At 41.2% G+C, this 20485-nt stretch overlaps 1 protein-coding gene across 1 annotated transcript; it reads left to right on the top strand.

Annotated features, from left to right (window-relative positions):
* Positions 1-834: 834 nt before the first annotated feature.
* Positions 835-20388, top strand: LOC122820136 (adhesion G-protein coupled receptor G5). Its single transcript, XM_044097324.1, has 13 exons — positions 835-887; positions 1057-1278; positions 1536-1713; positions 2881-3040; positions 6466-6588; positions 6705-6821; positions 6899-6941; positions 7905-7999; positions 8200-8315; positions 15889-16157; positions 17186-17291; positions 17784-18112; positions 19209-20388. The coding sequence occupies exons 1-13, from the start codon at positions 836-838 to the stop codon at positions 19319-19321; spliced, it is 1923 nt and encodes a 640-aa protein (XP_043953259.1). The 5' UTR covers position 835; the 3' UTR covers positions 19322-20388.
* The last annotated feature ends 97 nt before the right edge of the window (positions 20389-20485 follow it).

The raw sequence follows: 20485 nt of genomic DNA, 5'->3' as shown, positions 1-20485 counted from the left end.
TTTTCATCTGTCAGCCTCCTCTTCCCTTCACTCTGTTAACTTTAGAGGAAAAAGCGGTTCTGGCATCTGAAGGATGAGGTAAATATTTTTTTGTATTCTGTTGGATTTCTATAAATATATATATAATACAATACAATATATTGTACAATATAATACATTGTAAAAGCAAAAAGATATTTTGTCCTGCACTGTGTCATATAAAACATTAAGTCATGTTGCCAATTTCTAGCATTTTGCTCTGCAATGTTTGATCTACTTTATCTTACAACTAACTCAAAAATGTTTCAGACATAAATATATATTATTTATTCAATAAGGTTTTCTTTTCTCGGCACTGCAGCAATCAAACCTTTTAATTGTTCAACAGTTTTTGTATGTTCTCACTAGTATTTACTATTTATCTTTGGCGACGTGCTCCTTGACGTGACCCTAATCTTTTCAGTTCAGGACTTTGGCTAGGCCACTTTGAGATGTTGGCTTTACTTCTAGACTGAAAAAAGATGCAATAAAAAAAAAAAAAAAGTTTCAAAAGACATGTAACAGGTGTATGAATCAAAAATCCCTCATATCAGTGGAGATGGAAAAAAATCCCTCTAACAGGAAGAAACCTCCAGCAGAACCAGAACTATGTGCCACGACAGACTGGAGGTTCATATGAAGACACTTTATAAACACTCACTGTTTATTTTTTTTGGCCAGGCCTTATTTGTATGTAGAGACAGAGATCCATATAGAAAGAATTTTACGGTAAATAAATTTGTTAAGTAAAGGAAAGTGTTCCTTTACTTTACCTTTCTTCCGTATATTTTTATTCCATTCACACAGAGCAAAAATTATGATTCCAGTTCTGGTTTTACTGCTGCTCCACCAGTCGAGGGCTGATCAAGGTATGAGTGCCAGATTATTATTATTTTTTTTAATTACTTGTTTAGAAAAAAAACGATCTGAGAACTCAGTTTCTCCAGAAGTGCAACATCAGCAACAGGGTAATAAAAAGAGTATTTTTTTTATTGTTTTATATACAATAAATGAGTTTGTTTGGCCTTCTGTCCTCAGTGTGTATCAGCATCTCTGAGTACAATCTAAATGTCATGGTGCCTTATGAAAACATGACCGAGAAGAGGAATGTTGAAGGTGTTGTATGTGAGAACGATGAAGAAGAATGTTTCTTTCATTGTGTTGCAACCAATGACACGTGGTTCCTTGGATCGTCTGGCTGCTTAAACTGTTCAGTGACAAATGGAAATCATAACATCACTGTGTATACCATATATCGAAGTAAGTAGGAGAATCTTTCTTGGGAAATGTGTTATGTTTTTTCTGTTTAACCAGGAGTTAAGAGGTGGTTCATAATATGTTCACAGTGCCTGTGTAAAAGACTTTGTTTACATCTGTATGCTAATTTGTATTAGTCTTGGAAAATAATTGATTTATATTGAAACTTTTACCCTTCGATGCGATTTCACCAACCTAAACTGTGCAAAATACATATAATTTTTCATAGTGTTTTCTGTTTGATCTGTTTTTCCTGTCAGACGTCTCGGACACCAACTGCTACCACGCCCACTGCAGGGAAGACTCTATCCTGCCACTAATTCACAGATTGAAAGAAATTGACGACGCCCAGACGGAACTGAAAGAACTCCTGTACATAAAGAATTCTTGTCCAGATCTCTTCAGAACTAATCTTGATATGAAGAAGGCTTATGTAATGTAAGTGGCAGTCTGTTTGTTTTTTTTGTTGGTTTTTTTTTTTGGGTAAGCAGAGTAGCCACTACAACATTGCCATTAAAACTCAATTTTTTTTGTTTCTTGTAGTCTCTTAAACTGACTGTGTGTGTACTGAATAGGGCCTTCAAATGCATTTTTCCCCTTTATGACATTTTATCACACGAGAGCCACTAACATGAAGTATTTCACTGTGATTTTATGAAACTGAACGGCACAAAGTAACACGTAATCGGAGAAGAGAAAAACATTTGTGGTTTTTTAAAATGACAGTTTAGGCCAAACTGATTTATATTTCGATGATAGGTAGGGATGTGGAGAATACATAAAAAATAAATGTACACAATCAAAAACATAAACAGAAGAGTGCCTTCTGCTCTCTCATCTCACACCTGCAACCTATTAGTGAATCAGCCCAGGTCCTCTGTTCCAGCATTCACTCTCCCAGTACTTATACCCCTCTTCTCCTCTCTCACTCTTCTCTAGTTCCTCACATTTGGTCCCGTTACATCCCTGTTTTTCTCTACTGGCAGTTTGTTCCTGGTCTCTGTTTTTTTCCTACTCTGGCCCCCTGAGCTCCATATCATTTTTCTATACTTTTGCTTATCATTTTGATTAAAACTTCAAATCTGCTCACTGTCTCTGTCTTGCTTCATAAATCAACGCAACCTCATCATGTCAGTTCAAGGTGAAATCCAAAAGTACTCCAATTGGCCAGATACAATGTAAGAGACATCGGACATGTGGAGCAAGGTGATCTAGTCAGACGAGACAAAAGCTGAACTTTTATTTATGTGTGTTAAAAACCTGACACTACACATTACCTTGAACACACTGTACTGTAAAACACACCATGTTTTACAGTAGGGAACACCTTACTGTAAAACATGGTAGTGGCAGCATCATTTCATGGGGATTTAAATCAAGCTTTATTCCAGTGGTGAAATAGCTCAGCCAAAGCCCAGACCAAATTCTAATGTAAAATCTGTGCTAACACTTTAAAAATGTTCTTATCCACTATGCCTTGTTATTGTGTCATGTAAATCCCCCAAAACCTTCACCGGACAAAGGGGTGCGAGCAAGGCACTGTATTCAATCATTGCTTTTTTCTATAAAGCAGACACGTTTTGTTTTGTCTTGTCCCTTCTATAGACTGGAGAAGCAAGTAATTCATAAAATTATGAATATGACAGAGCTTGAGATTGGCAGCTCCAACACCTACAACCTGAAGTACTTGTCTGTGAATGTTTCCAAAATCAGTGACAAAGTCTTCAACGTGTCAGAAGACACAATCCCAATGGAAGCTCCTCAGGTACGACATTTGTAAAGATGGTGAGGTATGAAAGGTGTAGTCATGGTGTAATCTACAGAGGAAGTACATTATCGTACTTCTTCATACCTCCGAACACTTTGAGAAATACTGTAAGCATGCAGTACCTCTCCAAGTATTAACCAGCCTGTTTTCTGTTGTTTTGTTTTTTGTTGCAAATTTACTCATGATTCTATTTAATGAAAGTCATAATGAAAGTCACCCAGGCTGAATGAAATGCTTGAGAGTTTTGCAATAGTGATCCTGATAGATTGTCCCTGAGGCCTCTCAAACGATATGAATAGATTAGATAAATATTCCTGGTCCAAGTTACAAGTGTCATATAATGTCATCAAATATATAATGTTTGATGACAGAAGAATAAGCCTTAGGGTGCATTTACTCTAGCCCTGTTTAGTCCACTTTAATTGAACTCGTGCTCATTTGCCTAGAAGGTTTTGTTCGCTTGGGGAGATGTGAATGTGTAATCGAACTCTGATGCAGACCAAGAATCAAAGTCTAAAAACTTAGGTGTCAGTTCAGTTGAATCCTGAATGTGAATGCCAATAGGATTGGCAGGACCTCCAAAAGCAGGAAGTGAACTATGGCGCATGGCATTCTGGGTAAATACAACCAAAATAAATGTGTGAGTCTAGCACTAGAGGGAGAAATTTCTTGTGGTCTTTTGCCAAAGACAAAAGGTAAATCCTACAACTCCTAAAATCTGAGGCCACTCCATTTTTGTTTACATTTTGTGAAGAAGGACGTTGCGCTCGGTGTTTTCTTCAGAGGTTTTCATATTGTTTCCTTTAGTGGTTCTTGGTGCTGCACCTCCATCAAGAACCACTAGTGCAGTGAGGATGTGAACAGGTTCATTGAAGGGCTTCATGGTTTGACATGGTGCTGTGTGATAGTGAACCACATCATCTGAAAATGGAACCTGTTGCACCTTTGATCCCCCAATCTAACCACATCTATCAGACTGCCAGGTATGAAAACAGCCTTAGTTGTGGTCTACAGAAGGTTCTCTGGTCGCCTGCTGGAGTTTTACAGCACAACAGATAACAAAGTAAACACAGCAAACTTACTTTATGGTTTGAAGTGTTTATGATTTTCATGTTTTCCATTGCTCTGTTGCTTATAACTGACATCATGGTTGCTATGTTGTAGTACAATAGCACCATAGTCCTAAGTTTATATGCTCAATTCTATTATCTTGCAGAAGTCTGTTAATAGTTCAGTAAGTTAAATCCTGAGTGTTGAAGCAGGGAAATATAAAGATCCCTTCATGGGACTGGAACACTGGAAACATGGAGGACTCCGCTGGTTCTGTTTGCCTCACACCTGTTTGCCTTCTTTCCACTCAGCTGATGTTCATTTTCCCACAATGCATTAGAGCTTCTGTGAGATCCTAACTCTTTCCACATGGCACAGCTAAGACATACATTTTTGATTCTGTTTGATAGACTCTGTGCTTAAAGACTTCAGACCTTCTGAGATGCCGTGACTTGAGAAGTGGGAGAAGCTCTGAGCCTACACTTCAATCCAACATTCACAATTTTGATCTAAAGTAGTTTTTCTTAAACTAGTCAATCACCTGTGATACTTTCACTTTTTAACATCCTAAAAATTTTCTGAAAAAATATAGGTAGTCAGCTTATCAACCTGCCAGTCACTTCAGAACAGAGACACATTCAGGGCTTTTTAGGTTTTCTGTAAAGAAGCATTTTGTCGTGTTCGGTGATTAGACAGCTGGGAGTAGGAGACAGAAAACAGTCATGTTCTTTTCCCAAGCAGATTACCAATATAAAATCAAGGAGAAAGGGACAGAAAATGATTTTTCTTTAGAAAACAAATAGCCCAGAGAGTGTGAGCCAATACAGCAAAACCTACAAACCGGATCGCATATGGATGAAAAAAAATAAAAAATCACTGAATGAGAATGAGCAGGATGTGGCTGCTGTAGTTTACATAATTGCCTCCTCCTGGTGTTGCTACATGTGTGTCAGGATCCATGTTTCTCTGTGTATTTATTTCTAGTTTTCTGGTGTGTCTGAGTCTCTGTGTTGTCCTGTCTCCCCGTGATTAGTTCCCAGGTGTGTCTCGTTCCCTGATTACCTCATGTGTATTTAATGTCACCTGTGTCTCTGTGTGTTTGTCGGATCCTACGTCAATGTACGTCTTCCTACGTCTGTGTACCTCTGTGAACCTCTATGAAGGTCTGAGTGACACTTGTCATTTTTGAGTTGACTGTTAAGTCCTCGTATTTCCTGTTGCTACCTGTAGTGAGCATTAGCCTTCCGCTCAGCAGTGCTGCCAGATTCCCGGACTGTTTGTTACTGTTTATTTATTACCATTAAAACTCCTGCATCTACACCACATCTGGGTCTACTGCGTTTGCCTGACCACCACCACACCCCCTTATGACAATGTGTGATGTTTTCAAGTAGTGTCTGACATGTTTGACAAACAATTTCTATTTATTGCTTTCATAGAGACAGAAAAACAAGTATGTTCAACACTTCTGCACAGCAACGAGGTGATCATGGGGTGTGAGGAGCACCTCATATTTGTGGGTTATGTAGGAATATGAGTCCACTGCAAAATACTTTAAGATGGAGAGGAATATGCTGGTTCTTTCCCAGCAAAACAACAGGAAGAAACTGTGATCAGGATATTTATTATTCAATATTCTTCCCATTCCAACCTGCATTTATCTCTGGTATTACAATCATTTTGAGTTCTGATGATTCTGATTTCCATTTATTTAATGTATTTCTTCCAAATACATATTTTAAACCTCCAACTTGTCTTTTGGATGGAATTGAATTTGTATTCAGAGGTTCCACTGTTCCATCAGATGTTTCCTCCACCCTTTATTTCCACCACATAAAATAAGTACATGATAAATAAAGTTATCTGCAGCTTATTGAGCTGAAATGATCCGAGCAACATTTCTATCTTGAGGTGAAATCAAGTTTAGATGATCCTCTGTGTATGTTGCCTCTATGTGGCGCGAACTGCCAGCAACAAGGAGAGATGAAGATGAGGAAGAGGAATGTAAGAAATGAAAGTTTATCTTCAGGTAGTGGAGAGGTCAGAAGAGGAAGAGGAAGAGGAAGACGGTGAGAGGTTGAGAAACACCAACAATCTGATGTTTTCTTTTATGCAGAGGTTAAACTAAGGTCATGTTTATTTATTTTTATACTGAGGTGAATATTATGAAATAATATGGGGCAATGGAACAGGAAGTTGTACTTTTGCTACGTCCCTTTCGTTTCTGCCTGCTTGTAAACCATAAAAATACATTTTAATGGGAAAGGGTTTTTTTTCAAGTCAGCTGTTTTTAGTTCATAAAAAATGTTAAATATGTTTGTGTATTTATTTTAAAGTTACTTGACATTATTTTGTGTTTTTACCATTACCAGATATGGCCCAACAACAACTCATTCATCCCTGAGGTTTGGATCCCAGTGAACGCACTGAAAAACATCCCACAAGAGGAGCGAGCTGTCGCCCTGGTCAGCTACAAGAACCACAGCCAGTTCCAGGTGGGATTTTCATTGAACACTTTCTTCAAACAGTTTCCCGTGGTAAATAAACGGTGTGTGCAGAGTGTCACAGTGGGCTGAGCTTCTCCTCGTTCCTGTTTTGTCTCCCGACTCAGTTTGACATGGAGGATATCCGCTCCATGGTTCTCAGGATAGAGGCGTTAGGCGAGTCTCACCTGCAGAATCTCAACCCACCAATCAAAATGACTTTCAGGGTTGTAAAACCAGAAGGGGTAAGACGCTTGGCTCACATTCACCGAGTCAAGAAAATATGAGAGAAGGTGACTCTCTGTTGTTTGTGTTTTCACAGAATGATTCCCAGTTACAGTGTCGCTACCTTGATGAAGACGACGGTAGGCGTGTAAAAGATTTGACCAACTTTTGACGAGCTGGTATTCCAGATACATTCTAACAGCCACAACAGCTACTGGTTAATTAACAAAAGAGTAATCTCTAGTAATAAGTACTTATAGTCGGTGGAAATCATGAGTATCTAAAAAACTTAAGCTAAAATAGACAGAAAACAATCTGTTTAGACCCTGAGCTTCTTTATTAGACTGCCAAAGGGTTGAATCTTACCAAGTATTTCTGGTTTAGTTTCTAGTCAAAATATCTTAGCACACATTAAACAAGACAGAACTAATTTACAACTAACTTTTCAGCAAGACATTTACACCAATAATTCCTTAATAGTGGTGAAAAACTGCTAGTTCCATTGGCAGATTATTTCACTTAAAAATGGGGAAAATGTCTTTTTATACGTAAAATAATCTATCAATGGAACTAGAAGTATTTATCACTATTAAGGAATTACTGACTCAAAACAAGCTCATATGTCTTGCTGAAAAGTTCCTTGGAAGTTAATTTGTCTAATTTCAAGTATTCTAAGAAATTTACACAGGAAAGAATAAATTAATTACTTGTTACAATTTTATGGGGGGTTTTTTCAGTGTGCTGAATGCCATTCTAGTTGGACCGCATATATATAATCCACACCAGCAGCCAACACCCGCTGGGTTCTGGTGCTGCTGTCACAACAGCTAACAGCTAACATTTTATTCTACTTTGTTCAGATCTTTGTCAGAGCTTCAAGGTGAAGCTTGTTTCTGTAACGGTTGGGTCAGAGACTTTAATCCATTCATTTCATTGAATTAATCTCATAGATTTTAATGTATTAAAGCAATTTTTTTTATAGTTGCTGAAGTTAAGTATACTAGAGCAGGTCTTGCTTTTCAAACACAAAGCTTAAAATATCCTGATTAGAAATGTGCCGTATTTTCTCCCAGCAACTAAAAAACACTGAATGTTGTTTCAAGATTTTGCCTGGAAACCAGATGGATGTGAAACTGAAGTCGACCGAGATCAAGTTACCTGCAAGTGCAGCCATGCAACACCCTTTGCTGTCCTTCTGGTAACGAGAAATAAAACTACAAGAAATTAGAATAAAAGAGTATATTGATTTCATTAATGAGATGAGAGAGATGATGGTGATTTGCACTTTTAACTTGTTTCCAAGAGTTTCTGAAAGTGAACCAGTATGTTTGAGAATCCCTGCTGGTATTTCCACTGTTTTAATTATTTTTTTTATTTTTTTTTTTTACTATTTTTTAGATAAAAACACCAATAGATGAAGCCCATTGGAAAATACTGTCTTACATCAGTTACATAGGCTGTGGAATTTCTCTTTTCTTCAGCGCTTCTTCTCTCGTTGTTTATGTGTTTAACAGGTAAGCATCCACCTTTCAGCTTGCACTTATGAAATCAAATGTGAACTTTTCTGTACATCTATGAAGAGTTAAATGTTCTGAAGCACCATTGAAAACCTGGATAAAAATTAGATATTAAATGTGACGAAGCAAAAAATAAAACCTAAAAAAAAACACAAGAGATCTAACAATCCGTGCTATAACCTGCAAGTGAAGGGCGTTGAGAGCAGCAAGACGCCCGGGTGAATTCACACCATGACAGGTCACCCTGAGGACAGATTGAAGGAGGTTTCAAGAAGTCCCCAAATGTCTCCATGGCAACTACTGATGGAAAAGTACGTGACTGTGCAATCAGAAAGATACAGTCGATGGAGTTGTCCAAAGAACTAACAGAGGCAACACTTTCATTAAGAGGTCATGGGTTCATTTCCTCCTGCTAGAAACACATTTTTGTGCTGCTATGTCACTTTATTTTCTGGAGATAGAGAAAGTAGCTCTAATTAGACCTTGATATGAGAACATTTTGAAATAGAGAACCAAATGTTTATTGGTTTTCTCACCTTTTTTTTTAGTTTGTCTGTCTCCTCTGCCTTTGTTTTCCAGCTCAGATTTACATTTAAGAGAAATCCACTTCAATCTATTGACTGAAGACCAGGATTTTTTTGTTTGTTTTTTTTTTTTTTTCACTTGCATTGTAACTTCATTTTTACCTAGTAGTAAACCAGGACAGCCTGTGGAAATCCTAAACCACAGGAAGTGAAATCTTGGCTTTTGTTCACTGCTTGTGCAACAGTTTCATTTTAAACCGTCTTTTTTAATTCCTCCTTGCAACATCTAAACACTCTGTGAAAGTCACTGTGCTTTCAACATCTGGTATGAAACAAGAAGTGACCTGGCTTTCACAGAAACTCATTCCAAATTATAGAAAACAGTTTAGCAGAAAACTGTTGGACCTTAAAGAGACCTTTAAATCACTGAAACTCATCTTTTTTTTTTGCTTTGTTTTTTATGTATGTGGTTTTTAGTTTGATGTATTGCTTTTTTTTCTGGTCATATTTATTGGGACATTGTAGTCGATGGCAACGACTTAAACCAGTGAAGGGGTTTTTACCATAAATATTTCCTCAACATCTGGCCTTGTTAATCAGATCAAAGTTTTTTCAAAGAAACTGTAATCTGTTACAAGTTACAGGAACTTATTGACGACAGAGATAGAAGATAGAAAATGGCCTCTTTGTCCCACAAACAGGAAATTCAAAAAAAGATCTTCTTTCTCATCTGTATAATTGGCTTGTCGTCAAATCTATCAAGCTGCTTAGCTCCACAAGCTAGCATAGCGACTGTGAAATGGAAAAGTTTCTGACAGGAAAAACGCCAACAGGAGCCGTCTGTCAGCCAATAAGAACTGTGGAGATGAAATTAAATTTGACATATGATTGATAATAATATTGTCATGTTTGGCTCAACTTTCCTAACCCACATGCAGAACACGACAGGAGAATAGATGTTCCGTTAAAGGTTTATTTTACAAAGAAATCAGAGAAATGTATCTCGGGCGGGGAAGCGTCTCCCAGGAAACGGCTCGCAGTCTGAATGACACACTAGGAAGGTAACAGAGAGATGGTGAGTTTAAGGTCATGGGAATTGGGAGCTTCGAAGAAAAGGAGTGGTCTTACTTGTGGCGAGGTGGATTACGAGCTGGGGGAAGGGTTCCGGGCCGTAGGATCGGGTAGGTCTTCGAGTGGGTCCTTTGAGGGTCCAGAGGGAGAAGGCTGCGGCGGAGGGCGGACAGGTAAGAACAAGCGGGACAAGTTCTCGGAAGGGAACTCCACGTTTCCAGAGCGGCACCTGAAAGTGACAAGCAACAGGTGATTTACTCGAGAGGAAAACTCAGGTAAACACAGAGAGGCTCTTGTTCAGTGGCTCGGGCTACCATTGCAGGTTAACACTCAGGCGTTGAATGAGTGTCGGTCAGCTCCTCTTCAACATCCGAGCAGATGAGTGATCAGCAACCGGTGTGTCGGGAGATTCGACACACCCCTCCGGGACGGCAGCCTCTGGCACCCTCTAGTGGTAGGAACAAATAGGAACCCAACCCACAACTAAAACTGAACCAAAAACCCCAGTACCTAACAGTACCCCCCCCTTAATGGTCGCCACCTGGCGGCCTAGAAGAGCTGGATTGAAGCGAACGACGGTAGTCCCTTATAAGGGATGGATCCAAAATGAAGGAGCCGGGGACCCAGGAACGATCTTCCGGGCCGTAGCCCTCCCAATCAACGAGGTATCGCCAGCCGCGACCTCGTCGACGGGAGTCCACGATCCGGCGGACGGAGTAGGCCGGATGGCCATCAACTTCTCGGGGAGGAGGAGGGGGCTCGGAAGGAGGGCAGAGCGAGCTGGTCTGGACGGGTTTGATTCGAGAAACATGGAACGTGGGGTGAATGCGCAGGGAGGGAGGGAGGCGCAGGCGGACTGCAGTAGGGTTAATAACAGACTGAATTTCGAAAGGACCTATGAACTTGGGAGACAGTTTCTTGGACATAGATTTTAGCGGTATATCTTGTGTCGACAACCATACCTTCTGGCCCGGGGTGTAATCAGGAGCGGGGATCCTCCTGCGGTCAGCCAGCCTCTTGTTTTGGCCAGCTGTGCGGTTGAGTGCGTGAACCGTCTCCCTCCAGATCTTGTGACAACGGCGGATGTGGTGTTGCACCGATGTAACGGCAATGTCGACCTCTTCAGTCGCAAACAGCGGTGGCTGATACCCTATAGAGGCTTCGAAGGGGGACCGACCTGTGGCTGCAGAAACATGACAATTATGAGCATACTCCACCCATGGGAGAAAAATGCTCCAGTCAGCAGGGTTGGTGGATGTGAGGCAACGGAGAGAGGATTCCAGTTCTTGATTCATACGCTCAGTCTGGCCATTGGTCTGTGGGTGGAACCCAGATGTCAGCGCTACTCTTGCGTCAAGCGCTGAACAGAAACCTTTCCATACCTGTGACGTAAACTGGGGTCCTCGGTCAGACAAAATCTCCACTGGAATGCCATGCAAACGAAAAACATGTTTAACCAGTAATTGAGCTGTCTGAAAAGCAGATGGTAGTTTACGGAGGGAAATTAAATGACAGGCCTTAGAGAAACGGTCTATTATGGTAAGGATTGTTGTCATACCTTTAGAAGAGGGAAGGCCAGTGACAAAATCAATCGCAATGTGCGACCATGGGCGCTTGGGGACGGGTAAAGGTTGGAGGAGGCCCGAGGGAGGTCGGTGGGAGGATTTATTCCTAGAACAAACAGGGCAGGCAGAAACGAATTCTTTAACATCCTTATGTATAGATGACCACCAAAACTTCCGGTTAATAAGAGCGATGGTACGGCTGATGCCCGGGTGTGCAGAAAACTTAGAGGAATGGATCCAGTGTAGAAAACGGGACCTGACTGTAGATGGAACATAAATTTTATTTGGGGAACAGGACTCGGGAGTGGGCTCGGTTCGCTGGGCTTGTCTTATAAGATCTTCGATCTCCCAAGAAACTGACGCTACCACACAGCTAGGAGGCAGAATCGTGGTAGAAACTCTGTCGGAGTCATCTGGAGAGTGAATACGTGAGAGGGCATCAGGTTTGATATTACGAGAACCAGGACGGAAGGAAATGGTGAGATTGAACCGGGAGAAAAACAGGGACCAGCGTGACTGCCGAGGATTAAGTCGCTTAGCAGATTGGAGGTAAGCCAGGTTCTTATGATCCGTCCAAACCAGCACGGGATGTTCAGCGCCCTCCAACCAGTGCCGCCACTCCTCTAAGGCCAGCTTGATGGCCAACAGTTCTCTATCGCCCACGTCATAGTTTCGCTCCGAGGGAGAAAGCCTACGGGAAAAAAAGGCACAGGGGTGAGTTTTGCCGTCAGTGTTCGAAACCTGTGATAGGACTGCTCCTACCCCCGTGTCAGAGGCATCAACCTCAACAATAAACTGCTTCTGCGGGTCGGGTTGAACAAGGACCGGTGCAGACGCAAACAGGGATTTAAGTCTCTTGAATGCAGCGTCTGCTGCTTGGGTCCAACAGAAACTGGACTTGGTCGAAGTTAGTGATGTTAGGGGTAAGGCAGTCTGACTGTAATTTCGAATGAAACGACGATAGAAGTTTGCAAATCCTAGGAACCGTTGGAGCTGTTTACGTGAGTCCGGGGTGGGCCAATCCAACACGGCTTTGATCTTCTCCTCTGTGGGTCTTATCTGCCCGCCCTCTAGAATATAACCAAGAAAGGAGATTGAAGCTTTGTGAAACTCACATTTCTCTGCCTTCACAAACAGTCTGTTTTCCAGGAGCCGCTGGAGGACGAGACGGACATGGCGACGGTGTTCCAAGAGGTTCTTAGAAAAGATGAGAATATCATCAAGGTACACAAAAACAAAAACATTAAGGAAGTCTCTCAGGACGTCGTTGACAAGTGCTTGGAAAAAAGCAGGGGCATTAGACAAACCAAAAGGCATGACCAAATACTCAAAGTGACCTAACGGAGTCTTGAAGGCCGTCTTCCACTCGTCACCTTGACGAATGCGAAGAAGATGGTACGCGTTTCTTAAGTCTAGTTTGGAAAAAATGGTGGAGCCGTGGACCGGTTCAAATGCAGATGATAATAGGGGCAGAGGATATTTATTCTTAACAGTTATTTGATTTAAACCCCTATAATCAATACAGGGACGGAGAGAGCCATCTTTCTTTCCCACAAAGAAGAATCCCGCCCCTAGAGGAGAGGAGGATGTGCGGATGATACCTGCAGCCAACGACTCCTTAATATACTTCTCCATAGTCTCCCGCTCAGGTCGGGAGATGTTATAGAGACGGCTGGATGGAAGGGGTGCTCCGGGTAGGAGATCGATGGCGCAGTCATATGGACGGTGAGGCGGAAGTGAAAGGGCCTTGGTTTTACTGAAAACTGGTGCCAGGTCATGGTACTCTGAGGAATTGTAGACAGATCTAGTGAGGCTGCTGGTTCAGATTGCCTCGTGGGAGGACCTGGCGGAGACAGGAAGCATGACAGGAAGTGGACCATGACTCAAGACGTTTGTCAGCCCAGTTAATATGTGGGTTATGACGTTGCAACCAGTTAAAACCGAGGATCACAGATGAGTTAGCGGTGGGGAAGACAAAAAAAGAAATCAACTCGCTGTGGTTACCGGAAATAATGAGACGCAGCGGCTTAGTCTGGTGAGTGATTCGGGGGAGCGACTGTCCGTCAATAGCTGTAACTCGGAGCGGAACAGGCAACTGAACGGTCTCTAGAGACAGCTGGTGGACTAATGCTGTGTCCATAAGATCTCGTTCGCACCCCGAATCAATGAAAACAGACAGCGGGAAATCATGGCTGCCGATGGCGAGGTTTGCCGGCAGTAACAGGCGAGGAGTTTCTTTGTTAAGAGGGAGGTCCGCCAGCCTCCTCATTCTTACTGGCGGACCTGACGGTTTAAACGCTCCGGGCAGGTGGCAATAAAATGGCCCGGGGCCCCGCAATAAAGACATAGCCGGGAAACCATGCGTTTCTGCCTCTCCTCCGGAGAGAGGCGAAAAGTCGCGCCAATCTGCATGGGCTCGGGATCGCCAGCCCTTGGTGGTGGGGATTCAGGCAGAGTAATCGAGGGGCCAGCAAACATCTTAACCGCAGAGACTCTTCGGTTTCTTTCTTTGACTCGGGAACGGATCCTGGTATCCAGTCGGATAGATAGAGCTATTAACTGCTCTAAAGTTTGCGGTTCATCAAGGATGGCCAATTCATCCTTTATCGGTTCGTTTAAGGCGTGAAAAAACGCACTTTTAAGAGCTGCGGCATCCCAGCCGGAAGCGGCTGCTCTAATTCTAAAGTCTATGGCAAAATCCGAAACGGTTCGTTGCCCTTGCTTCAAATTCCATAGCTCCCGTGAGTTAAAGGCTGTGTCCTGGTCCTGACCGAAAACTTGTTTAAACTCTTTTAAAAACTCATCAAAAGAGCAACCATAATTAGTGGGTGTGGGAAAACGGGCCTCAGCCCAGCATAGGGCGCGGTCAGACAGTAAGGACAGGATGTAAGCTATCTTCGAGCTATCATGTGAAAAACTTTGTAATGATTAAATATTATGGAGCACTGTAATATAAATCCCTTACATTTGTTGTGATCTCCAGAAAACCTTTCAGGAGTCGGCGGGCGGATCTCTGAAAACGTGGTTCTGGCCGGTGGAACTGGATCCGGAGTAGCGACTGGTTCTGGTGCCGGGGGTTGCGGAAGAGAATTCCGTAGAAATGTGGTTAACTCATCCAAGCGGCGATTGGTTTCAGCTTGGCGAGCACTCAGCTCCTGCAGGGCGGACTCGTGGGACTGAATTAGAGAGTGTTGTTCAGATAAAGTCTTCCTTATCGCGTCCGCTGGGCTAGGATTTTGGCCTGAGTGTTCTGTCATGTTTGGCTCAACTTTCCTAACCCACATGCAGAACACGACAGGAGAATAGATGTTCCGTTAAAGGTTTATTTTACAAAGAAATCAGAGAAATGTATCTCGGGCGGGGAAGCGTCTCCCAGGAAACGGCTCGCAGTCTGAATGACACACTAGGAAGGTAACAGAGAGATGGTGAGTTTAAGGTCATGGGAATTGGGAGCTTCGAAGAAAAGGAGTGGTCTTACTTGTGGCGAGGTGGATTACGAGCTGGGGGAAGGGTTCCGGGCCGTAGGATCGGGTAGGTCTTCGAGTGGGTCCTTTGAGGGTCCAGAGGGAGAAGGCTGCGGCGGAGGGCGGACAGGTAAGAACAAGCGGGACAAGTTCTCGGAAGGGAACTCCACGTTTCCAGAGCGGCACCTGAAAGTGACAAGCAACAGGTGATTTACTCGAGAGGAAAACTCAGGTAAACACAGAGAGGCTCTTGTTCAGTGGCTCGGGCTACCATTGCAGGTTAACACTCAGGCGTTGAATGAGTGTCGGTCAGCTCCTCTTCAACATCCGAGCAGATGAGTGATCAGCAACCGGTGTGTCGGGAGATTCGACACACCCCTCCGGGACGGCAGCCTCTGGCACCCTCTAGTGGTAGGAACAAATAGGAACCCAACCCACAACTAAAACTAAACCAAAAACCCCAGTACCTAACAAATATTTATAATATTTTCTTCTAATCAAAAGAAGATATCCTTTTTCTGGTAGAGAATGTTATTATCAGTTATGATATAATGATCAGATTGAGGAATTCAGAATATATTATCTACAAAACTCATCGCCAACTAAAATCAGAATTTATGAGGCAGCATGAATGCTGAACAAATGTAATAGTTATTGAATAGTGAATAAAAGTGAGAAAGAAAAGTTTGTACATTATATTAGTTTTGTTAATGGATTTGCAAAGTGAATCAGAAGCTAATGGTTTTTGGGGCCGTGGCTCTGAGAAGTTTGGTAACTCTGGATCAGTTACAGATGTGATTTGGGTTTGTAGAAGTTTGACAAATCCCAGCTATACTCCCAAGTATAGTTCAGTAAATTCAGTGTTTTATTAAAAAGCTGATAAAATCTCTCGTTTATAACCTGTCCAGTCGGCGCGTCCTCATGGATCTTGTTTTTCGTCCTTCAGGAGCCACAAAATGGACACTTCCATGTCCATCCACGTGTCTCTGAGCGGCTCCTTGTTTCTCCTTAACTCCACCTTCCTGCTGACTGAGTGGGGGGCCACGGTGGAGCCAGACTGGGTTTGTGACTTTATAGCGGCGCTCATGCATTACTCGCTGCTCTGCTGTTTCACCTGGATGGCCATCGAGGCCCTGCACCTCTACCTGCTGCTGATAAAGGTGTTCAACACCTACTACAAACGCTACCTGCTCAAACTGTCTCTCGTCGGATGGGGTGAGTGTTATGACATCGCTGTGTTTCGGTTTGATGCAGGGCGAGAAAAACGCAAACGAAAAAATTATTCAGGTTTTCAGGAAGGCAAATCAAAATTTGGTTTACCTGAAGAATATCTTCCTTTTGGAGACATTGAAAAAAAAATCACAGACACCATTTTTTTCTCCCTGTGCACTTTAGCTTGAGTATGAGCAACAAAACAATAAAGCTGAAAAACAATCATTATAATTAATCAAAGTCACAGCATCTCTCTGTCTCTCTATCTTGGATTTTAATGCTCAGAGAGATTCTGCTGCAGCTGGCAGGCAGAGAAGCAGGAACAATCATCACAAATGTTTTACTGTTGTAGACAGAAGAAAAAAGTAGCAGAGCACAATTGTAAATGCAGTTATTCACTATTGAAGCGACAAAATGCTGCCTTGAGCAGGAAAAATGATAAACAGAAAAGCAACACAAACATGATAAATGATAAATGATCCAGCCTGATACGTCTGGTTTACTCTGAGCACTAATGACTGAGTCTGTTAATCTAAAATATTTAGTTTAATGTCAAAAAGTTCTGCAAATCTTCAGGATTTTCTGGTTTTCATAAGCCAATCAAATATATTTCATATATTTCCTTCATTGTACTTAATTTGTTTTCTTGTTTCATTATTTGGTTCCAGGACCAAATAATGCACTGAGAAATGTGGCAAAACCAGGAGCACGTCAGTCGGCGCGGCGTTTTGAGATGGTTCCAGATTCTGACTGTGGATTCTAAGTTTTCTAATACATACATACATGGCCATTTGAATGTTGGCGTTCATCAATTTTTGTTGTCAAGCAAATACCAAATTAACCAGACATTTCTGATCTGAATATGGCTTGTACAATTCTACCCATGTTCAGACCAGGAAAAGGCTTGGGGAGAATTTGGGATTAAGTTCAGAACATCTCAAAAAGTGATATTATTCAAAGTTTAATACTGAGTTCATGTGAGCACTGAGTTTATGTTAACACAACTCAATGCCTGATGTTCTGTTTTCTAGGGATTCCTGCGATAATTGTGTCCATATCTTTGTGTGTGAAGAACGTTAAACAGTTTTACGGAGTTACAGAGTTGACCATGTCAGACACCAATGAAACCAACAGCATGTAAGTAAAACGTAACTTTAATTTAATTTATTTATGCTTTTTCTCTATTTTTTGCTTGCAAACTCAGAACATTTATGTTTAGTTGTGATTATTTGTGACTATGCAACATTTTGAGAACACTTTAATTGTCTGGAGGTGAATTGGGATCTTATTTTAATGTATAAAGCAGCACTAAATGTAATATAATGGCTGACATTTTTCCCATTAATATACCTGGCATGATAAAAACTCCATAAGTTGTAAATTTTTAGCAGATTGTTGTCAGCCTGTCTGATGATAATGTCATCATTATCCCAGTGGCTTCCTTGATCTTTCTTACAACAACAAAGTAGTTTCTGGGAAGGGAATGTGTTTTTAAAAAATCCCAAATGGCAACGTATCACTTCCACAATGGGTGAAGTGATACAATGTGAGTGCAAAATGTTCTGTCTTCTGTCTACATTCAAAGACCCGCTCCTGTTAACTGCCTCTTATTATCCGTCCGTCTCACAGCTGCTGGATCACGGATGACACCTACTTCTACTCACTGAACCTTGTGTATTTCACCCTGATATTCATCTTCAACTCTGGCATTCTGATGGCAGTGGCCTCAAGCATCTGCAAGATGAAGAAAATGTTAACGACTAACTCAAAGCTTCAAGCTAGCGCCAGCAGAAAGTCAAAGGAAGTCCCACAGAGGTTCAGCATGTCCTGCCAGAGCGGCCTGACTCTGCTGGGCCTCACCTGCCTGATGGGGACCACCTGGGGTCTGGCCTTCCTGGGTTCTGGTTATGTCAACTACACCGTCCTCTACCTTTTCTGCATCCTCAATTCCCTACAAGGTGACAACTATCAGTTGCGTCTATCAGAGCGTTATTGTGCTGGTTAGCAGGGGTGGTTCTTGGCTTAGGCCTTTTGGGCGGTCGCCTAGGTCACCAACAGTAAGAGTGAGGGATGGTAGAGGAGAAATACAAACAAAACATCAAACATAAAACATCAACTGCTTATTGTCTAACAAAAATTTCATAAAATATAGACATCAGTCTAGTTTCATTCAACTGGTCTCCTTCAGCTCTCAAAGAAAACCTGCTGAAAACTAAATGTCCTTACAGATGTGTCACAGTCAGTGGACAAATATTTAAATGAATTTACTTTTAGCTTTACTAGTCAGAGTATGAGGACTATATTTTACAGATTCTACCTGACAGTCTGACTCGTCAGTATTAGCATGCAGGTTCTGTTGTGCCTACAAGCTAAAGTTAATGTTTATGGTTGGACTCCATTCAATTTTTAAATCAAGTTCAGTCATTAATTTCTTTACAATTAATCACATTTTAATCAAAAACTATCTATTGACAAAGTAAGCAACAGTTTCACGTTTTCTGCTAAATTACTGAACAAATAGACACATGAGCTCAACTACAAAGATATTTATTGTTTTTAATCTATTTAGGTTATTTAACCATCAGACTGGTGCAAAGTTCTGTTCTACCCTTTTACACTTTAAGTCTTTCAGGATCAGAACGTCTTCAGATATGAACTGTGGATGCTAATGTTAGCGTTGGGGACGTCAGTGCTGCTGCTACATATTTAGAATTGAGATGCTATTTCAGGCTAGAATAGCTTCTCTCATAGGCTAACTCCTTTTAGCACAACTTGAACACAACAATCATCTTTTCTAGCGTCCAATCAGATCGTTTAATGAAACAAAACGAATCCGCAGTTGGAAGTGGTTTAGAAAATTGTTCAGGAAATTGTCACATTTGGACAAGTTTTCTCACAGTTTCAAAGTGATTGATGGAATAGGATCAAAGTTTATTCTGTTGTCAGGGGGAATCATAATCTTGCAAAGGGAAGAGAATTGGCTAAGATCATCTCTTCTTGTTTGAAAACAGTTCAAATTCAGACTTACCCATTTTTGCTTTCCTCTTTGTGAAGGTTTCTTTATTTTTGTGTGGATCTGTCTCTCGGCCAAGAAGCAGCGGAGGAAAGAAATGGAGCAGAAAGTGTCTTCGATCACTGCGGTGCCTTCAGACACAAAAATGGACTAGATCTTTTCTCCTGCCTCTGGATGGATCCCAGTAGATCCTCTTACAGAAATGCATCCGCATGTATGGGGGAAAAAAACTGCAGAAAGCCTTAAAATTAATTCCCTTTTTTTATTGCAATTGGATATTTTTTACACAACCTTACAGTTAGAAGAACTTCTATAAGTTCCTATGAAATAAATGTTAGCAATTTAATACTTAATGTTTTCCTGAGGTACACAGAGGCCCAATTCTTTCAGTCAATGTTCATAAGTGGGAAACACAGGAAACGTCTAAAGCAAGAACTCGAGCGCCAGAAGTGTCTACTTGTCTACAGAAGGAGCAATAATTCAACAGTTTAAAACAAACTCAGAGCGTCACAGACATGGCTGGAAGTGAACGGCACAACACACAGAGAGCAGGAAGGTAAGAAAAGTGAAGAAAGAAAATTAAAATCTCTCTATAATGAAGTTCTTCCTGTTTTTTAGAGTGAGTTCAGCAATAAAAGGCACAATTAATTTCATACTTTTTTAATGTGTAATGCTGACAAGTGTATAAGTATTTATATTACATTACATTTTGCCATATTACAACTAAAACCTCCAGTGCATTTATCTTCACAACTCTTCAGTGCGGTGTGTGTACTCAGCTTTAAAGAATCAAGAAACCTTGTGAAACTGCTTTTCATTGCAATTGCTGCTGAAACTCTTTTCACATTTATACCAGCTTTGCACATTTTTACCCAATGCTTTTTGCAAAGAGCTGTAGTTTAGTCCAGACTGGGCGGAGTGTATTTGTGAATGTGCATCTGAAAATGCATGCTGCATTTTCAGATTTTGAGTTGTAAAGCATTTTCATATTTTTGTTCCTCTTTACATTACTTTGTGTTGGTCTGTTAAATAAAATCTCAATAAAATGTGTGAAAGTTTGTATATTTCCTATGACATAATTATGGAAAAGTTTTTATGGGTAATAATAGTTAGACAAGCCACCGGCATTTATGTTGAATTTAGGTTTTATCCTTTTATGGTGAATTTCAAATAAAGTATATCCCAAAACGGATGCTATGCCTTTAACTTTATGATTTTTTTCTGAACATCAAATAAAATTGTTAAAAAAAAATGTTCTTTGTTTATTGTGATCTTGTTGAATACTTATGTGTGTTTGTGGGTTTGTTGGTTATGCGAT

The sequence above is a fragment of the Gambusia affinis genome, linkage group LG02 (assembly GCF_019740435.1).
Source record: "Gambusia affinis linkage group LG02, SWU_Gaff_1.0, whole genome shotgun sequence".
Taxonomy (NCBI): Eukaryota; Metazoa; Chordata; class Actinopteri; order Cyprinodontiformes; family Poeciliidae; genus Gambusia; species Gambusia affinis.
Note: the sequence above shows the minus strand (reverse complement) of the source record. Positions and strands in the feature narration are given on the sequence as shown.